This window comes from Carcharodon carcharias, chromosome 4, assembly GCF_017639515.1.
Source record: "Carcharodon carcharias isolate sCarCar2 chromosome 4, sCarCar2.pri, whole genome shotgun sequence".
Classification (NCBI taxonomy): Eukaryota; Metazoa; Chordata; class Chondrichthyes; order Lamniformes; family Lamnidae; genus Carcharodon; species Carcharodon carcharias.
In genome coordinates, this window is record NC_054470.1 from 13,468,107 (window position 1) to 13,489,508 (window position 21,402).

General features: G+C 40.9%; 1 protein-coding gene and 1 long non-coding RNA gene across 4 annotated transcripts in view; one reads left to right on the top strand and one right to left on the bottom strand.

Moving 5' to 3' along the window:
* Window positions 1–21,402, top strand: part of srfbp1 (serum response factor binding protein 1) — a 247,360-nt gene that overhangs the window by 46,973 nt on the left and 178,985 nt on the right. Inside the window, exon 1 of one of the 3 annotated variants that reach the window (XM_041185870.1) lies at window positions 15,046–15,113. The exons of the other annotated variants lie outside the window; for them this stretch is intronic. Coding sequence (XP_041041804.1) covers window positions 15,066–15,113 — 48 coding nt within the window. The 5' untranslated portion in view covers window positions 15,046–15,065. Of the gene's footprint in view, window positions 1–15,045; window positions 15,114–21,402 lie in introns of those variants that run through there. 3 annotated transcript variants of the gene reach the window in all.
* On the bottom strand, window positions 5,416–21,193 carry LOC121277015. Its single transcript, XR_005942778.1, has 3 exons — window positions 21,098–21,193; window positions 14,641–14,733; window positions 5,416–5,472 (listed from the first exon to the last, which is right to left on the bottom strand). It is a non-coding gene; the product is annotated as an uncharacterized LOC121277015 (long non-coding RNA).

Below are 21,402 nucleotides of genomic sequence, written 5' to 3' on the forward strand. Positions count from 1 at the left end.
CCTGCCGAGCATTTGCTCATTATAAACAGTAATTAATTGATTGAAGCATAGGGCAGTGAGAATTATTGAAAACAGCTGTAACTAATTGAATTGAATGATCAATGCAGAACTTTATAGAGCATTCTTTGGGGTACTGTAAAATGGCCCATACTTTGATCTTTTATCACTATAAACCACAGCAAATATGGCTTGGGTTCAAAATGCTGTTGTAACTGCCAAAATGGTGATGCCAGTGAGCTTTAAACTAGATTATACAATGGGAATATTTGTAGTAAATTGTGTGTTTCTGGTAAACTAAACTGGAAAATGATTACAGTTATTCTTGGCTGTGCCCCACTATAGTGGGGGGAGGGGGAAATAAACCAGTATCTGATCCTAATCACTATCCAGTTGGAAAGTGCATGTGTGGAAATTGGGCCATCAGACTAGACTGAGCTGTGTTCAGAAGCCTCCACTGCTGCATTCATCACTGACTACATGAAGAGTGATTAGTTGCAAAAAAGTACTGGGAAAAAATACCTGTTCTCATGTCTCCTGAAGGCTTTGGGACTAATTGCTTCCTGTCCCTCCAACAACAGTTGTCCATGCACAAAAATAACTTACTGTTACATTTGCAGATGAAATTTAATGCATTGTGAAGTGCTTCATTTTGATAGAAAGAACGCAGAGGGACAATATAAAATAAAGGGTACAATTCTAAAGGGGACGCAGGAGCAGAGGGATCATAGTGTTTTTGTGCATAAATCATCGAAGTGTCAGGACAGATTGGGAAGGTCATGTCCAGAACTGGATGCCATGCTCCAGTTAAGGCTGAACCAGTATTTTATGCAGGCTTAGCATCACTTCCTTGCTTTTGTACTCTATGCTCCTATTGATAAAGTACAGGATGCCATATGCTTTATTAATCGCTTTTCAACTTATACTGCCACTTTAAACATGGTTAAGATGGTGGATGGGGTAATAATTACATGGCTTGTCTTGCCCGAGATGGTGTTGGACTTTTTGAGTGCTGTTAGAGCTGTACTTGTCCAGGCAAGTGAAGAGTATTCCATCATTCGCCAGACTTGTAAATGGTGGACAGGCTTTGGGGAGTCAGGAGGTGAGTTACTCACTGCAGAATCCCCAGTGTCTGACCAATCCTTATAACCACAGTATTTGTATGGCTAGTTAAGTTAATTTTCTGCACAGTGGTGATCCCAGGATGCTGATGGTGGGGGATTCAATGATAGTGATGCCATTGATTGTCAAGAGGAGCTGGTTAGGTTCTCTCTTGCTGGACAGGGTCATTGCCTGGCACTTGTGCAAAAGTTATTTTCCACTTATCAGCTCAAGCCTGAATGTCCCCCAAGTCTTGCTGGAGGTGGGCATGGACTGCTTCATTATCAGAGAAGTGGCAAATTGAACTGAACGCAATGCAATCATTAGTGAACATCCCCCTTTCTGATCTTATGCCGGAGGGAATCATTAATGAACAGCTGAAGATGACTGTGCCTAGCACACTACCCTGAGGAACTCCTGCAGTGATGTTCTGTGAATGAGATGATTGGCCTCTGACAGCCACACCATCTTCCTTAATACTAGGTATGACTCCAACTACTGGAGAATTTTTCCCCCTGATTCCCATTGACGCAAATTTTACTTGGGCTCCTTGATGCCACACTATCAAATGCTGCCTTGATGTCAAGTGCAGTCACTCTCACCTCTCTTAGCAGCTCTTTTATCCATGTTTGGATCAAGGCCTAATGAGGGCTGGTGCTAATTGGTATGCTCAAGACCTAAACTGAGTACCCGTGAGCAGGTGGTTTTTGGCAAGTAGCATTGTCTACAGTACCTTCTGTCATTTTGCTGATGGTTGAGAGTAGACTGGCACCATTTGGACACATTGAATTTGCCCTGCTTTTTGTGGATAGGAGATACCTGGGCAATTTTCCACTTTATCGGGTAGATTCCACATTTGTAGCTGTACTGGAAAATCTTAGCTAAGGGAGGAGTTAGTTCTAGAATGCAAGCTCTCAGCATACAACTTGGATGTTTTCAGGTCCCAAAACCTTTATTTTATCCAGTGCACTCAGCGTTTCTTGATATTACATGGAGTGAACCAAATTGACTGACACTGGCTTCTGAGATGGTGGAGACCTCTGGAGGAGGCCGAGATTGATCATCCCCTCATCACTGCTGACTGAAGATGGTTTCAGATTCATAAAATATTATAAAAGTTTTTGTCTTTTCCAATTATTTGCTGCCCCCCTTGTCCATTGTGTATGGAGGTGTTCAAGGAACCTCTTCCTCCTATTAGTTGTTTGGTTATCCACTACTCTACATGATTGGATGTAGCAGGACAACAGAGCTTTGACCTGATCCATTGGTTGTGGGATCACTTAACTCTGCCTATAGTATGTTGCTTCTGCTGTTTAAATTCACCAGGTTCTTTCTAAATATGCTTGATGTTGCTCTTAGCTTGCGCTTCTATACTACTCATTAAACCAGGGTTGATTCCTTGGCGTGATGGTAAGCATGGAGTGAGGGATATGCTGGGCCATTAGGTTGCGATTGGGTTTAAATATAATTCTGCTGATGGCTCACAGCACCTTGTAGATGCTCAACTTTGAGCTGCTGTTTTGACTCTATTCCATTTAGCATGGTGGTTAGCATCCTTGGTGTGAATATGAGACTTCATCTGCACAAGAACAGTGAATGGTCACTTTTAATAGTACTTCATAAACAGATACATCTGCCTAAAAGATTAGAATTGGCAGAGCAAATGGCAAATTGAATTCAGTATCACTTAAAGACGGTTAAGTAATAATTGTACTTTGCCCATTTTTCCCCCATTCAATGTAGAAGAGCAAGAGGGATTTGGGGTTTCAGATTCATAAAATATTATAAGCTGCACCTTAAGTGGAAAAAGACCCAGGAAAAAAAGTCAATGGAATACTGGATTTGATGGCAAGAAGTATAAAACATACAAATTGAGATGTATTGCTGAATCTATTAAAGACCCTAGACACCTCTGCTCAGTCCGCAAGCATGACCCCGACCTTTCTTAAATATAAAAACAAAATGCTGTGGATGCTGGAAATCTGAAATAAAAGACAAAATGCTAGAAAAACTCAGCAGGCCTGACAGCATCTGTGGAGAGACAGAGTTAACGTTTTGAGTCCATATGGCCCTCCTTCAGAGCTAAAGAGACCTACCAGTTGCTTGCCATTTCAGTTCGCCATCTTGCTGTCTTGCTTACCTTTATGCCCTTGCCTGCTGCACTGATTCAGTGAAGCCGCACACGAGCTGGAGGAACAGCACCTCCTCTTTCGATTACGCACTTTACAGCCTTCTGGATTCAACATTGAGTGCAACAACTTCAGGCCATGAACTCTGTCCTCTATTTTGATTTTTTCCCCCTCCAAGTGCCAGTTTGTATTGTGTTTTCATGTTTTTGCTTTCAGACAGAGCTTTATTTAGCTGTTAACACCTCCTTTCGAACAATGCTTTGATTCTTTCGTTAACAGAATTATTTCCATTTCCTTTGCCTTTTGTTTCGTGACATCTTTGGTATTTCATCTGTCCGTCCTCTAATTTATCCCTGATCTTCCCTTTTGTTTCATTTGACTCCCCTCATACCTTTCTCAACAACATAAAACCAATCGCATTTCTAAATCCATCACAAAGAAGAGTCATATTGGACTAGAAACATTAACTCTGTTTCTCTCTACACAGATGCTGCTAGACCTGCTGAGTTTTTTCAGCACTTTCTGTTTTTAACATCCGCAGTATTTTACCTTTATGTTGGTTTTTAATTCACTATCACTTCTCTCCTAGTAATGCCTACCTTGAAGTTCTGTTCTCTCCAACAGGATTTCAGTTTGTCTCTTTGATCTTCACTGCTTTCCATTTCCCTTCTAGTGTTCACAGCCACATCTCCTTCCTCAGTGAGTCTCTGGCTCTGACTTAACCCTTGTGGAATCCAACTGAAATTCCATCCTTCATGTTTTGAATCCACCCAGGATCATAGGTGTCTCTGAGAGATACAACATTCCTTGGACTGCTGTTCTTGACATATCCTGAGAACCACACTCACTGCCATGTGCAACCACATGTACACACTTGACCTCTCTCTCCAGCATTGACTCACCCTATCGCAAAGCTGTCTTGGTCCCCAGTTTCATTCTTCATCCCATCCAAAGCATTATCAGGAAACTTTTTCTCTTCCTTTCAGATGTTAAAGAATACAAACTTCAACAGCTTATGGGTACTGACGTCCACTGGAACCTTCCTTTCCTTTCCTTCCCTTTGCTTTGACCTCATTGCTTCTTCTAATCCCACCTACTTTTGCCAATCACCTGAAATCAGTATCTTCTGGGTCTTCATTCTTCCACCATCGGGAACGGTTCCTCCGTATCTCACTGGTGAGAAGCTCTGCTGCTATCTACACAAGATGTTTATGAAGCCTCCCCATTTACCCACACACTAGGTCTGTCGTTCTTTGCCGCAACCCCTCAGAGAGTCTGAGAGAGGAGCAGGGTAAGGGCAGGGCCGAATGTGGCCTAGGCCTCTGTGCCAATGTGGAGCACAGTCTCGGACGGCACGTGGCAACCACATCTGCTGTTCCTGTGACACTAATGGGGATTGTGACGCAAAGCCTGGGCAGCACTGATCTATGTGGTTCCACGGCATAATTCCTGGAAGTAATTCTGTTTACATTTGCTATGTTTGAAAAATGATTTAGTGCCAGTGAAATGATTAGGTTGTGCAGGCTGACCTGTTACTTGGAATATTTTATTAAAATTCCAAAAGATTTACTGAGTAAACCACAGTGTTCCATAAATTAGCAAACTGTTTCAAAGCAAAGAAATAAAATAACATTCCTGCCAAAAATTGTATTTTGCACTGGATTTGGTTACTCATTTTGCATAACTAAATTAGTGTGCTGATATCAATTTTACAACATTAGTTTAAGACTCCTTAATTTAGATTAGTGTTATCAGATAGGAATTGCCACATGTCAATAGTGGCATCACTTAGCCATATGCACTAATTTTAGTAAAGAACACCTTGTAAAGAACTTCCTTTGTTCTTTATTTGCTTAACATTCTGTGTGAAACTTTGCCGTCTTGATCCTTATCCAAAATCTTGAATTGTGACAGGAGTTTATCAGACACAAAACATTTTAGTTCAGCTTCTAGTTTTTTGCTCAGCAATTGGAGTGGTACTTCAGCCGAGTGAGAATGTTGACTCTCATAATGAGACTCTTTGGACATGCCCCTGCTCCCTATCCAGACATCACTGGATGTTGCTTGCTCTTTACCCTGATATGTCCTGTCGGAGCTTCTCGTTATTGGTTGGACTTGCTTTCTTCTGCTGGCTATAATGGCTTGGTCATAATGATAACAGCTCTGCCCTTCTCCATACACTGTTGCTGGTTTCCAGGATGCTGAGGTCTAGTGTTTTCACCTGTAAATCGCCAATAAGATGTAACTAAAGGAATAAAGTGCACAGAATGATCAAAAAACACTAACATTGTGCTTCTGTTCTTGCGATTTCATCAAACTACAAAATAGTTAAAGCATATGTGCAAATAAGCATTGAGATCACATACCCATGACTGTCTCATTTTTATTTAATTTGCAACTCAAAAACTATAATTAGCTATGTATGGCTAGTCTGCAGTGTAGCACAAACACTAATTCATTTACTGTCTTCCCCATGTGGTGCATAGAGTATGAGAAATTGTAAACCATTTCACAGAACTTATTTATTCACAAAGCAAATGTGTGGGATCGTAGATATGATTCCTGTTTCTTATTCTTGCTTGCTGCCTGTACACAGACTTAAAAAGTTCATTTTTCTTTCAAATTGGATATTAATTATGATTTTCCAATTATCATCATGCTGAGCTAAATTTCAGCCATGTTTCATAAGAACAATGTAATCAGTATTCTTTTAATTTGTTTTACACTTGAGAAGATCAGCTAATGTATAATTTAAATTATGTTCTTACAGTTTCAAATGAGCATCAGAAAAGTTTTTAAAAATAAGAAAAAAAATCCAATGGTAAAACATTTGGCATGTTTAATCAAAGGGGGCCTTGGTTTTTCTGTGTCAAAAATTTGGGTAGGAATTAGATTGATGCAGAAAACCCTTTTGCTTGTTTGGACCTTTATAATTCTGTTGTAGGCTTCGTGCCATATGTAAGCTTGGTTCAGCTGAGAACACCTTTGATTCTGAATCAATGTCATGATGTCAAGTCCCACTGCATGATATAAGCAGATAATCCAGGTTACAATTTCAGTGCAGAACTTAAAGAATGCTGCATTGTTGGTGGTGCATTGTTTGGATGAGATTTGAATCTTAGGCCCTGTCTACCTGCTCAGATATAGAAAATATTTTACTCAAAAAGTAGAGATGTTTTCCAGTGTCATGGCCACTGTTTGCCCCCCAACCAATACCATCAAACAAGATTTTCTGATCATTCATATATTTGCTGCTCATGGGACTGTTCTGTATTCAAACTGGTTGCTATATTTGCCTGCAAAACAACATCTACACTTCAGCACCAGTTCATTGACTGTAAAGTGCTTTGAGTGTTCATTGGTCACAAAAGGTGCCCTAAAAGTCTTGATGATATTCCAAAGTCAATACTACTGTAGATTTTAGACATTTTTTTAAACAACCAGTTGAGTTTAAATAACATACCTTGAATTTTATATTCTGATGGACATAATCAACTTACTGACCAAAAGAAAATACCAAATTAAAGATTGTAGTTCAATGGTATATTTTCAGCTAAATATATGTTTAACATGCATAATTTATAAAATTACAAATTAAGTTGGGTTTTGGAGAAAGCTGCGTGAACAATTATAGAACAAGACTGTATTTAAACTGTCCAAACTTTTATTTAAACCCTTTCACCCCAACTTATTTGTTACAGAATCTATCGAGTACTACTGTGAAATTCTAACCTGTTGCTCAGTGTAGTTACTGCAAGATTGACAGTGATTCCTGTGTGCTTCAAAGTATCACTTAATTTGCTCTGCACAGAACTATTTTTGTTATTGACCTAGACTTTTTCTGCCTGAGCAGATGCACGTATTTCCAATACATTGAGATCCAGAACAAAGGGAGCTGTAATAAAATTATCTGTGAAGCAAAACTTGATATGAAATGGATGGTTGTTTCTACATTGTTTTAGATTGCATATGTTTTATTTGTACACGAGGAAAGCTCACAGGAAGGTGTTCACAGCTAAACATTACCACTTAATTCTTTTCAAGCAGAATGCCTAAACGATTCTACTCCAGTTCGTTGTTGACTGTTGCATTTCACACAGGGTGAAGCCGACACTAGAGGCAGGAGAGCTGTGGCACTCCTGGGTCCTTAAAAATGGCAGGCGGGATTTGGAAGCCCTACCCCCATTTCCAACTGATCCTATTTTCGCCAGGGATTGGAAATGGGAGGGCACATGACTTCCAATATGGAAAATCCAAACTCAGCAGGGCCATTTGAACTGAGTGTTAAGTTCAAATTGACCCCATTTTCATTGGAGCAAGAACCTTATCCCACAGTTTGGGAATTATGTATCTTTAGAGAGGTCGTAAATGCTCTTGAAGGGCAGATAAGGACTGTAGAGCTGTCAAGCTATCACGTTATTTAAATGGCTGTTCTTTAAAAATTGAAAAAAAAATCTGCCTGCCTGTATTTATGAGAGTTGGGGGAAACAAATCTGTTCTAATAGTATCAATAGTTGTCTGTTGACATAACCCCAAGTGCTATCATTAAAGTATTATGAATGCTTTTCTGCTTTCCACAACTTAACCTTATCACAGTTGTGGGCTATAAGTTCAGTTTGATTGACAGTTCATAGGTTACTAAAGGATGAGCTGTCTTTGATGTGGGGTTATGGATACAAATTTTTGTGGGGTTCTTTTACAAGGAATTAAGTACGTGAATGGATTTAAATGTATTGAATCGGCTTTCATGAATGTGTATATTTTTTAATTTAGTGAATGCTAATAGGGCCTTGGTGACATAACTATTACTTTTCTGTACCAAGGCCATTTAATTCCCCTCAAATATTCCGTGGCAGCTTAGAAAGAACCAGTGGTCAGGGTTGTGGATACTTTAACGTCTATATGCAGAACCCATTAAAGATTGCCTCTGCTGACCAGGTGCAAAGATGATGTATCTCTAGAACTGGCCCTCCTGAACCAGTAGAAAAATACTTCTGTTCTTTCTAATGGTTCCTAATGTTTCTAATTTCTAATGTTAGGGACTGAGAGAACTGTACAGTCTGTTATCTTCCTTTTCTATCAATGCATCTAACAAACCTGTTCATGTTGAAAACTACGCAGCATTTGCTACTCTCCTGCTAACTTCTGTTCGAAACAGCTGCGAACAATAGGTAAATAGTTAAAGATGAAGAGAGCAGCACAAGTGGAACATATAATTTGCCTATTTTATCTATGCTGCTATAGCGACTACACTTTCAAAAGTACTTCATTGCCAGTGAAGCACTTTGGGATGCCTAGAGATCAGGAAAGGCTCTTCATAAATCTTTTTTTTTGCTTGTAATTAACCTGTTTGGTACTGTTTATGGGGTTGGGCGGTGAGGGGAAACTTGTGTCTCAGTGCTGTCTGATTGGCAAAACCAAAACAACCTAGGGATCAGACTTGGAACTGCTCTGATTTCTGTGGCCCGTTGTAATAGTGTGTGAGGCAGTTTAGCCACTGAACCATTTGGCTGCAACGGGCAGTAGCACTTCCAATAATTTTGTCCCTTAGGTAAGTTAACATTGGTACCAAATCTTTGTATTACGCTACCTTAAAAGTTATACCTGCTTTCTGCTGCTGACTGGTGAACATTTGATGTGCCAAAGTCTCAGCAAGACAGCTGAAAGTGGAGTTGAGTAATTTATGCTGCTGACAAAAAAAGGTTTTTTTTAAATTCATAATATATGTAATACAATAGTGTGTCTGAAGTATTAAATCATCAATCTGGAAACCTAACCCTATTGTGTGTTTTGCAGTGATTCATTTTTTAAAAAATCAATATAAAGCTTCAGTTTTGATAATTAAAATGTTTCATTATGTATTTCTATTGCTCCTTCCTCAGTTTGTAGAACATTCATAGAATTCTAATGGGCAGTATGAGCAGCACCCATACATGTGATGTGGAAGCATAAATTAGTGCCATAGGGTTAGTTTAAAGAGTTATTGCTCAGCACCTGTGCTCATTTTTGGCAAATTTTTGTTACCTATTCCAGCTCAAGAAGAACTGATCTATGAACGTAAGATAGCGCTCTACATGTGCTTATTGTTCTTCCATTTCTGTTCAACCCTTCCATAAAATAAAACACATTTCATCAAATTTTGAGCGAACCATTACAAATGATTTAAGCAATCTGCTTAACAGGTTACCAAGAATTGCTTTTGCAAGCATTATGTTTACTAATTGCTGAATCAACGCCATAAATACTGTTTAACAAATGTCAAAAAATACTAGCAATAGAAAAGTTGGGGAGGAAAGTACCAACTCATCATTCTGATTTGCCATAATATTGACTATGACTTGGCAAGGAACTTCTGCAAAATGTCTGTGATATAAGAATTAAAGTATCCAAGATATTGCTTAGATCCTGAACAAAAGCATATTGTAGCGGTGATAATCTTCCTTGATTAATTGCAGCTTTTTGTGGTTTTGCCTCAATCTTGACAGTTACTTCAAATGTTTATGGAAGTAATTTGTAGCTAGCCAACCAGGATATTGCCTTTCAAACTCTTGAATTTGTACTTCATTAGTTGCAAAGTGCTTTGGTACATCCTGAGGTTGTGAAAGGCACTATATGAATGCTAGTCTTTCTTTTTACCTTCATTCACTATTCTGGTCATTTCCTTAAAAATGCCTCAATGCAATTTGTGAGGTAGGACTTATGCTTCCTAAAGTCATCCTGTGAATCCCCAATGACCAATGAAAACGGCAAGTGACTCAGTAGTTTCTTAAGGTCTAAGTGATCATAAATCTCGCCCACATAATGCTTCCCAACAGTATCCCTAAACCCTATATATCCCAATATATAATGGGGTATAATAAAAAACAGATATGAATTCTTTTCCTTTTTTTAAAAAAAAGGAACCATCTGACAATCCAAAAGAAGCAACCTAGATTTTAGTGAAATGTTGAATATTTGAGTGAATTAGAGTGGTTTTGGTTTTGGATTGAATGCGGCATAGGTTGAACAATTACCCATCTGTTCTGTAGATTATCTCCAAGGTAATTTGCTAAAGATGATGGAAAGCGTTGTAATGAGGGAAATGGAGAAGCGGGTTGATGCAATGACACAGCTTTGTTTGACTCTACTTTTCACTGAGATAGGCTTTGTGGTGGTTCCGTTGCTGATGATCACGGCATGCATGTTATGGCAGAGGAAGGTGACAAATTTCTGCGGGCAGCCAAATTTGAGGAGAATATACCATAAGCCTTTCTGGTTGACAAATCAAAGGCTTTTGTGAGGTTGATAAAGGCCACATGCAGTGGTTGGTGCTGTTCCTTGCATTTTAAAAAAATTTCCTGTGCAGTGAAGATCATGTCTGTGGTGCCCCTGATGGGCAAAAACCACACTGCAACTCTGGAAGGAGTTCCTTGGCCACTGGGAGGAGGTGGTTAAGGAGGATACTTGCATTGTTCTTTCCTATGGCTGATAGTAGGAGGCTCCTCTGTAATTACCGCAGTCATAAAACTTCAGTATGAAGATGATGCTTGTGTGCACGCTCACTGAGAAACTGAGCTCCAGGTCATTGTCAACTCCTTCTCTGAAGCATATGGGAAAATGAGCCTTTCACTAAACATGCGGAAAAGTAAGTTACTCTTCCAACTAGCTCCCACAGCATCAATAAAGATCAACAGCAAGATCCTGGAACATGTAGACCATTTTCTGTTCCTTGCAAGCCTCCTCTCTACATAGACATATATGACAAAATTCTTCATTGTTTCCAATGTGCCAGCTCAACCTTCGGCCAACTGAGGAAAAGAGTATTTGAGGACCAAGATCTCTATCCTGAGACTAAGGTTGTGGTTCACCATGCAGCAGTGGTCCCTGAGCTCCTATATGTTTGGGAGACCTACAGGAGGCACCTCAAAACATTGGAAGCGCCACCAGTGGCACCTTTGCAAAATCCTACAAATCTGGTAGCAAGAAAGGCAGTCCAACAGCCGCATCCTCTCCAAAGCCAACTTGTCCAGAATCGAAGTGCGAATTACTCGAAACCAGCTCAGCTGGGCGGGGCATGTAATTTGTATGCCTGACACCAGACTCTTGAAGCAACAGCTCTACTTGGAACTCTGCAGCAGGAGATTGCTCGGAGGACAGCAGAAACGATTGTGGGATGCCCTCAAAGCATCCCTGAAGAAGTCAAGCATACCCATCAACTCATGGGAGAGCCTGGCCTGTAACTGACCAAAATGGAGAAGGCTTATTCAAGAAGGCACTGAACACATCAAGAGGCTTCGGGAACGTGCAGAAGCAAAGTCGAGGCACCTGAAGGAGTCCATAAACCTCCAAACAACCAATCTACTCAACCCCTTGAGCACCATCTGCTCCACATGTGATAGTGTCTGCTGATCGTGCATTGGACTGACCAGCCATTTCAGAACCTATTGAACCGGAATGGAAACAAGTAATTCTCAAACCCGAGGGACTGCCGAAGAAGAGAACTCTTGAGTGAGTAACACCCACATAACCTCAATTTCCCACAATATTTGGGGGTACATGCCATTCTTGCACAACCTTAACCTTTAATCAGAACTAAACCTATTTTGGCAGTACTAGTATTTTTTTTAAATTACAAAAACCAATGATTAGCAACAGATTGCAATTGGCTAGATTTAAGTCCTCAAGTTTCACATCTTAAAGTTTCCTCAAGGAGCTAACTGCAGCAATTCTACAGTAGATGTTGTAGAAACTGTACAGGGGATTATTAAGCAACTGTAGGCTTTTGGCTTTGCAGCTTCTTGTTAGTCACTAAGTTTTATATCATTAAGAAAAACTATTTTGTGAACACCGATCCATGAATAAAAAATTACTTGGGTGCAAGTTGGGACTTGGTAAAATTGGCTTATACCTGCATTGTGTTTTCCTGCGGATTTGACTACTTTCCACTTGCCACCTCTCCATATAGACTACTGTAATTATAAAATCTGTATTCCTGATTATTTGCTTCTTTAGGCCTGGCCTAAATTGCCAAGATGCTATAACATATTGCTGCTAGTTATCCACAAACAGCTAACAGGAAAATGCTTTGCAGCCTGGGTTAAATGAACAGCTAGCATCTCATTCCTTTGTTCCACAGTGTCCCTTTAATGCTATTAGTCTGAAATACAAGCACATTCTTAACCACGTTTGAAATACTGATCAGCTTTTGGATATTTTATAACTGATTTATGAGGAGCTAAAAGCAGTACAATAGTTAAGCTGCTGGAGTTATGTTTTATTACGTAGTTTCGGTAGTTTGTGTAAGTGATCTATGTAACATCATGCTGTAACTCTGCTTACTTGAGGGGACTTTTTTTTTAAACCAAAAAACTGTTAACCATGGTAGATCGGAAAAATGGTTAACTAAATGTCTGTGATGTGCTGCAATCGCTGTTTAAAATATTCAACATTATAGATTTAAAAATAAGCTCTATATGAATGTACAGATGTGTTTTCACAGCTGGGAAGTGTGGATTGATAACTTGACATATCCAGATAGATTTTAAATTCAAACTACAATAGTTCCAGGACTATTTCTTTGTATGGTAGAAAATATAAGATCACTGAAAACAAATATAGTTGGGCTGTAAAGGATTAAGTTCTAGGAAACTTTTCAGATTCCCATTTAATGTCGCATTCCATTTGACTTTGTAATGGAATTCTGTTTCATTCCTATTTTTTGGCCTGTATTTTTACTGTAATCAGTTATTGTACAGTACAAACAATACTTAAAGTCATCTGAATTTCAAGCATTTCAAAATTTTATTTAGAAAAAAAAAACAATTCATGTTCTTACTGATATTGCTGTGTAAGTTTTAAACATTCTCCAATAACTAATCAAAATATGTAGAGCTAAATTTTGCTGTTTAACCAGAAGTTCCATCATTGGGGCTGAAAGTGGGAGGCAACCTTGCTTTGGAGGCCAGGATATGGGGTGGCATATTGCCAGCGGTGACCAATTAAGAAGCAGCCACCAGGACTGCCATTCAATTAAGGACGGCAGCCCGGCCCCAAGAGCAGCCAGCCCATCCAAGGGCTGGCAGCTCAGTAGCCTCAACACCACCAGTACTCACGGTGGCCAATGCTGAGGCCGCAGCAACAGGGTGAAGGCACTTAAGGGCACTAGGTCATTTGAAGGCAAGTAAGTATCTTTGTGGGGAAACTGAGGCTTGGCAGCCAGGCCCTGGAAGTGGGAAGGGGAACGTAATGGTGAACTGGTGGTTGCTGAGACGATGGCCGTTGCCATTGTGGAGGCCCCTCTATGGACCATGCATGGGGCCTCCATCGAGGAGGGGTTCCCCCTACCACCACACTTCAGGACTTGCTGAGAGGCCACGAGGATTTACCTGACAGTTTCCCCACATGGTAGCCAGCTCTCCTGAAGCAGGGTGAGAAGTGGCCCTTAACTGGCCACTTAAATGGCTTAATTGGCTTCGGATGGGAAGATGCAGGATTCCCTCCCGATGCCTTCCCAAGCCATTTTGCCATCCCTGCAGCCTCCTAGCCCTTCAGCAATGGCCTGTAAAATTCGGTCCATCATCTTAAACAATGGATTTTGACCAGAGGCATAGAAACTGCTTATTAGCTTGCAACTGACTCATTAATAAGCCACATCACATGACCTAAGCTTCTGGCCTTTGGAAAGTTTTAACAGTACATTTCTAAACTGGCAACTCAGTCTGCTGTTTAAACTCTAGCCTGCAAACATCAAAGCAGCACTCCAGGCTAACCACAAGCCTGCATCAAGTCTGAGCCTCCTTGGAGCCTGTTTCTCTGGAAAATTCCTGCCATGCTTGCCGAGTGGACCAAGTCTCTGTATACTAACCTCATCTTGCAGTGTCACCAATGTCAAAGGAATTCTGCAAATTCCATCTTCAGCCAGCTGAACTGTAGCTCCTCTGTGAAGGAACCCACACTGGACTCTGACTCTCTGGACTCTGGAAATCATGTTAACTGATGACCACATTTGTGGTGCTTTGTCTCTAAGTTATTCATAGTTGTTAAAGCTTCAATTTCCTCTCTCATTGCGTGTGCACATGTGCTGTGTGTGTGAGTGCGTGAAGTTGCAACCACTCCCAGGGTTTGAATTTGTGAATAAACTATACTTCTGATTTAATCCTAAAGAGAGTTTGGTGCAAGTCATTTTAAAAATTGACCTCACAAACAAAGGGTTTGGGAAAACATGCCGCAGCCTATTTTGAAAATTAAAATGCCTTGGCTCACGGACAGTCGTCAAAAGAAAAAGTTCAGTTTTGCCTCCCTCCCCTGTCCATAACACTACTTTGGATCTAAAAATGGACATTCCTCTTCAGTCTCCTATCTACCATCCAGATTTTTATAACCTATCTCTTCATGGTCATGGTGCATCTCTTTTTTATTTTGATGATTAACTTACCTGAACAGTTCAATAATATCTTGTTTTGGACTACACAGGAGGACGTATTTCTGTCCTCAGATTGGTTTTCCTCACTCTGGGATCAGATACCTCCTGTACAAAAAAAATCTGTTACTAGGATCTACAACTTATTTAAGAATTCAATGCCTGGTATCAGTAGCCAGTTTTTATATCAGTTCCTGATTACACTTTTGTTTATATAATCACATCTGTTGATTCTCCGCAGCAAATGGTCTCTTGCGCAATATCCCTTTTCCAATCAACATCAAAAACCTTAGGAAGAGCATGCACCGAATTCCTTGTATTACAATTATGAAGTTTATAAGGTTGTTATTTATTGGGACTGTGTTTTTATTTCAGGATAACATGAAGAGGGTTATGCGACCTGCTCTGAAGTTTGCCTGACAGCACGCCTGGGTACCTTGATGATTAGAAATTACAGGGGACCTAGATTACTGGGTACAAGGTGCAAGGTGTTTACGCTTAGAGATGCTGGCCGCAGCATGTGTGCTAACAGTAGATAGACTGGGATTCGCCAAAGTCCCAGAAAACTGGCGAAAATATTGGGTTATAAATAGTTGTGCTTTAAACTGTTCATTTACTTCCAAGATGAAAGATAGTTGGGCTGACAAAGGATAACTAAATCACCATTGCTACCTGGATGCAAGGCCCATGTAATTCAGGTTGCCATGGCAATGGGCTTTAAGATGAAAAGCCATTGCAATATCAGGTTACAGGCTTTCCTAAACTATCATTGAATATCACATACAGGTTAGTCTTCCGGGCTCCGGGAGAGAGAGAGAGAGCAGCTAGGGAAGGAAAATCTTGATGGTTCACTACACAGGAATACAAGCAGGAGTTCATGCTCTGATTGGATAGACCAAATTCATGCAGAGTTAAAACAAGGCTGGAAGATTTGCCTAGCTTTAGCTAGACGTAGATGCCTCCAGGAAAACTCTAATTGTAAATGACAGTTCCAGAGTTAGAAGTTTCCAAGCTAGAAAAGGAAAAGATTGGAAGTAAACCTTCAGGAACCAAAAATCATTTTGGACTGATTTCGGGAGGATTGAATGTCTACTTAAAGGGCAGTGCAATGTCTAGCTGATGGCTTTTTTTCTGGCTGTGTTATGAGTTCTGTTCTGTAGTTTAAAGTATGTTACCTACAAAAATAGTGTTTAATCGCTAGTGCATTTAGTCTGGTACAGGAATGATGGGCCAAATTACTTCTTTTTGGACTGTATCATGCAATGATATTTGTCTGTGATATATATATATATACCCTTGACAGATCGAAACATCAATTTGTGGGGGCTGGGCTTGATGCAGGCAGATAATAGAGGAGTGGCAAATCAAGCAATTGGAACTAATATAAAGGGAGACATTATCTACTACATCAACAAGCAATGCTTCCATTTTAGTTGGTGCACAGATGTCTGAATCAAAAGATACACTCTTAACTCAACTTTTAGGTAGATTAGACAACATAGAGGCAGACACGTAAGTTGTTTCACAATTAATCTTCAAATGGAAGATCTACCATCTTGAACAGAAGAAGCCCATGCAGCAAAATGAGTCATTCCATATTGCTTCCAAGATATCTCTCAATGTAGTTCCAAATGAGAGCACTTGTAGGCCTGTGGTACAATCTATTCTTGCTAAAATTGTTAAACTTTACTTCTCAATTTGACTGAAATGTATAAATTGCACCTTGGACAGATCTGGTCTGTAGACTAATCTGATGCGGGGTAATTGTAATGTATCCTGATTTCCTGACCATACCAAGTTAAGTGAGAAATTAGCTGTGAGCAGGATGCAAAGAGGCTGCAAATGGATATAAATATGAGAGTGAATGGGCAATAACATGGTAATTGGTGTATAACTTGGGGATGTGTGAAGCTGTCAAAATTGGAAAGCAAATTAGAAAAAAAGAATTTTTTTAAATGGTGAAAGATTTGACACTGTTCGTATTCAGAGGGGCCTGGATGTTCTTGTACATAAATCACAAAAAGTTAACTTGCAGGGACAGCAATTAGGAAGAAAATAGCCAGTTAGTATTTATTATAAAGGAATTGGAGTATAAATGTAAGGAAATGTTACTGCAATTGAATAGGTCCTTGAGGCTATTCCTGGAATAATGTGTACAGCATTGGTGGTCTCACCTAATGAACTGTATACTAGCCATGGAGGAAATTCACTAAAGGCTCATCAGCAAAGTAATGGAAGGGGCCATCAATAATGCTATCAGTAACCTGCTTACTGATGCCCAGTTTGGGTTCTGACCTCATTACGGAGTCAAACATGGACAAAAGAGCTGAACTCCAGAGGTGAGGTGAGAGTGACTGCCCTTGACATCAAGGCTGCATTTGACCAAGTGTGACATCAAGGAGCCCTAGCAAAATTGGAGTCAATGGGAATTAGGGGGGAAACTCTCCACTGGGGGAGTCATACCTAGCACAAAGGAAGATGGTTGTAGTTGTTGGAGGTCAGTCATCTCAGTTCCAGGACATCACTGCAGGAGTTCCTCAGGGTAGTGTTCTAGGCCCAACCATGTTCAGCTGCTTCATCAGTGACCTTCCTTCCATCATAAGGTCAGAAGTAGGGATGTCCACTGACAATTGCATGATGTTAAGCACCATTCACAACTCCTCAGACACTGAAGCAGCCCATGTCCAACTGCAGCATCACCTGGACAATATCCAGGTTTGGGCTGACAAGTGGCAAGTAACATTCGTGCCACTCAAGTGCCAGGCAATGAACATCTCCAACAAGAGAGAATCCACCCATCGCCCCTTGACTTTCAATGGCATTACCATCACTGAATCCCACACTACCAACATCCTAGTGGTTGCCATTGACCAGAAACTGAACTGGACTAGCCATATAAATACTGTGGCTGCAGGAGCAGGTCAGAGGCTAGGAATCGGGCAATGGGTAACTCCCCTGACTCCCCAAAGCCTGTCCGTGGTCTGCAAGGCACAAGCCAGGAGTGAGATGGAATACTCCCCACTTGCCTGGATAAGTGCAGCTCCCACAACACTCAAGAAGCTTGACACTATCCAGGACAAAGCAGCCCGCTTGATTGGCACCACATCCACAAACATTTACTCCCTCCACCACCGATGCACAGTTGCAGCAGTGTGTATCATCTACCAGATGCACTAAGGCCCCTTAGACAGCACCTTCGAAACCCATGACCACTACCATCTAGAAGTACAAGAGCAGCAGAGAGACGGGAGCACCACCACCTGGAAATTCCCCTCCAAGCCACACACCATCCTGACTTGGAAATAAATCGCCGTTCCTTCACTGTCGCTTGGTCAAAATCCTGGAACTCGCTCCCTAACACCTACACCACAGGGACTCCCAACGGTTCAAGAAAGCTGCTCACCAGCACCTTCTCAAGGGCAGCTAGGGGCGGGCAATAAATGCTGGCCCAGCCAGCATAGCCCACAACCCGTGAATTAATTTTTAATAATCTAAACTGTTCCTGGGACAAGGGTTTGAGCATCCCAAGCTCTCGGGTTAAGTTTCAGTTTTCCTTTTCAATTGGGGTCTGTACAAAAAATGCAAGCATTGAAACTACGGATTCCATCACAAGGGAAACTTACAAGTGGTGGTGTACTCATGGGCCTGCTACTCTTATCCTTTTAGGTACTAGAGGTCACTGCTTGATAGGTGCGGAGAAAGAAGCCTTGCCAGACTGTTGCTGTGCGTTTTGTAGATGGTGCACACTTCAGCCACGCTGCACGTTGGAGGGAGTGGACATTTTAAGGTAGTGATTGAGGTGCCAGTTAGTGGGTTGCTTTGTCCTTGACAGCATACAGCTTCCTCAGTGGTGTTGGAGCTGCACTCATCCAGGCAGGCGGACAGTATTCCATCACACTCCTGACTTATGACTTGTAGATGGTGGAGAGGCTTCAGGGAGCCAGAAGGGAAATTATTGGCTGCAGAATTTCCAGCCTCTGACCTACTCTTGTAGCCATGGTATTTATGTGGTTGGTCCAGTTAAACTTCTGAAGACTAGTAACCCATCCACCATTGACATCAGAGGAATCATTGAAGGTAATGTTGTTGAATGTCAAGGGGCCGCTGGTAAGACACCGATTTGTTGGAGATGGTCATTGCCAGACACCTAGGTGGGAAGGGATGTTCCTGTCACATCAGCCCAAACTTGAATGTTGCCCAGGTCTTACTGCATGCGGGCACACACTGCTAAATTATATGATCAGTTGCCAATGGAACTGAATAAACAAATAACTCAATTTCTGACAATGATTGAGGGAAGCTCATTGATGAAGCAGCTGAAAATGCTGGAGCCTAGGACACTACCCTGAGGAACTCCTGCAGTGATGTCCTGGTGCTGAGATGATTGGCCTCCAATAAACACAACCGGCTTCCTTTTGTACCACAAGAGAGTTTTCCCTCTGTTTTTCATTGACTTCAACTTTATTAGGGCTCCTTGATGCCCCACACGTTCAAATGCTGCCTTGAGATTAAGGGCAGTCACCCTCTGCTCACCTCAGGAATTCAGCACTTTTCCCAACATTTGGAACAAAGCTGTAATGATGTCTGGAGCCAACTGGCCCTTTGAAAAGCCACATTGACCACAAGTGAACAGGTTATTGGGATTAAGTGTCACTTGCTAACACCGTCAACAATACTCTCCATTGCTTTTGCTAATAATTGAGAATTGACTGTGGTGGCAATTGGCTAGATTGGATTTGTCCTGCTTTTAGATGACGGGACTTTCTGGGCAAATTTTCCACATTGTTGGGTAGATGCCATTGTTGTTGCTGTACTGGAGAGTTTGGCTCGAAGCCAATTTGAACAGTCGTTTTAAATTTAACTAATTTCAGCTACATTTCCCAGGCTTTGGAACATCCAGCACCTTAAAGGAGATGTGAAGAGCTGAACTAGAGGCAAGCGTCTTTACACTAATGCTTGTGGATCAGGAGGTGTAGGAACCTACTGCCCCTACCCTGAAAAAAAAGCTTGGGAGCATATTTGTTGTTTGTAGCACCCCAGCATCTCAGGGACTAAATTTGAGACATTGCCGATGATTATGCACTGAACAACCAGGGATTGTATAATTTTTAAAATTCTATAGCTACATAAAAGGTATTTCAAGGATGTGCATATATGAAAAGATTCAATCCCATTTTTCTAACTGATGGCACTTATCATGGGTATGAAAAGATAATAGCTGAAAGAAGGAAATAGAAGCTAATGACACGATTAATACAAAGATGTTGAAGGAACTTACCTAGTCCTTACCTGGTCTACCTAGATGTGACTCCAGACCAGCAATGTGGTTGACTCTTAAGTGCCCTCTGAACAAGGGCAGTTAGGGATGGGCAATGAATGCTGGCCTAGCCAGCGACACCCACATCCCATGAACAAATTTAAATAAAACTTTACCTAAGGCAGTTAAAAATCACATTTGCCTTCCCTATTACTTGTCGAACTTGTATGCTAGCTTTTTGGGATTCATGCATGAGGATGCCCAAATCCCTCTGTGCTGCAGCTTTCTGTAGTCTTTCTCCATTTAAATAATATTCAGCTCCTCTATTCTTCCTGCCAAAGTGCATAATCTCACATTTTCCCACATTATATTCCATCTGCCAAATTTTTGCCCACTCACCTAATCTGTCTATATCCCTCTGTAGGCTCCTTGTGTCATCCTCACCACTTGCCTTCACACCTGTTTTTGTGCCATTCGCAAACTTGACGATAGTACATTCATTTCCCTCATCCAAGTCATTAATATATATTGTAAATAATTGTGGCCCCAGCACTGATCCCTGTGGCACTCCACTAGTTAACAAGTTGTCATCCTGAAAATGTGCCCCTTATCCCAACTCTGTCTTCTGTTGATCAGCCAATCATCTATCCGTGCTAATATATTAGCCCCAACACCGTGGGCTCTTATCTTATTAAGTAGCCTTATGTACAGCCCCTTATCGAACGCCTTTTGGAAGTCCAAATATATTACATCTACTGGTTCCCCTTTATCTAGTCTGCTTGTTACCTCCTCAAAGAATTCCAATAAATTTGTCAGGCATGATTTCCCCTTCATGAAGCCATGCTGACCCTGCTTGATTATGTTATGCATTTTTTAATGCTCTGCTATTACATCCTTTATAATAGACTCTAACATTTTCCCAATGATGGATGTTAAGCTAACTGGCCTATAGTTACCTGTATTTTGTCTCCCTCCCTTTTTGAATAAGGGTATATTGGCAACTTTCCAATCCTCTGGGACTTTTCCAGAATCTAAGGACTCTTGGAAGATTACTACCAGTGCACCCACTATCTCTGCAGCTACTTCAATATTTTGGCAATATGGAGTCCAGATTATTTATTTAAAAATGTAAAAAATGTCTTTCAGGTAGTATCTGCAAAATGTGCATTATTTGTCACGTAAGGAGGATGGTGTGGGAGTGGATTTGGCACTTACCTTTTACCTCAGAAGCCAGGCCCTTGAGGCCAATTCTAAATATCGGTCTAAGATCAGCTAACTCATCGCACAGCGGGAACTGAAATTGGAGCTTCTGTTGTGTTTATCAACTTGGCCATTGTCGGAGCTAAATCAGCAGAAATGTTGATTTGTCTGTTGTCGCTTCACAAAGATTACTTAAGAACTGTTGCGCTTTTAGGAATCATCAAAGTGAAGTGGCACCTTCTTGTGAAATCTAATGGGCAAAATAAAGTTGACATTGAATTTGTATGTGTATTTAGCCCTGATTTATTTTCAATTATTGA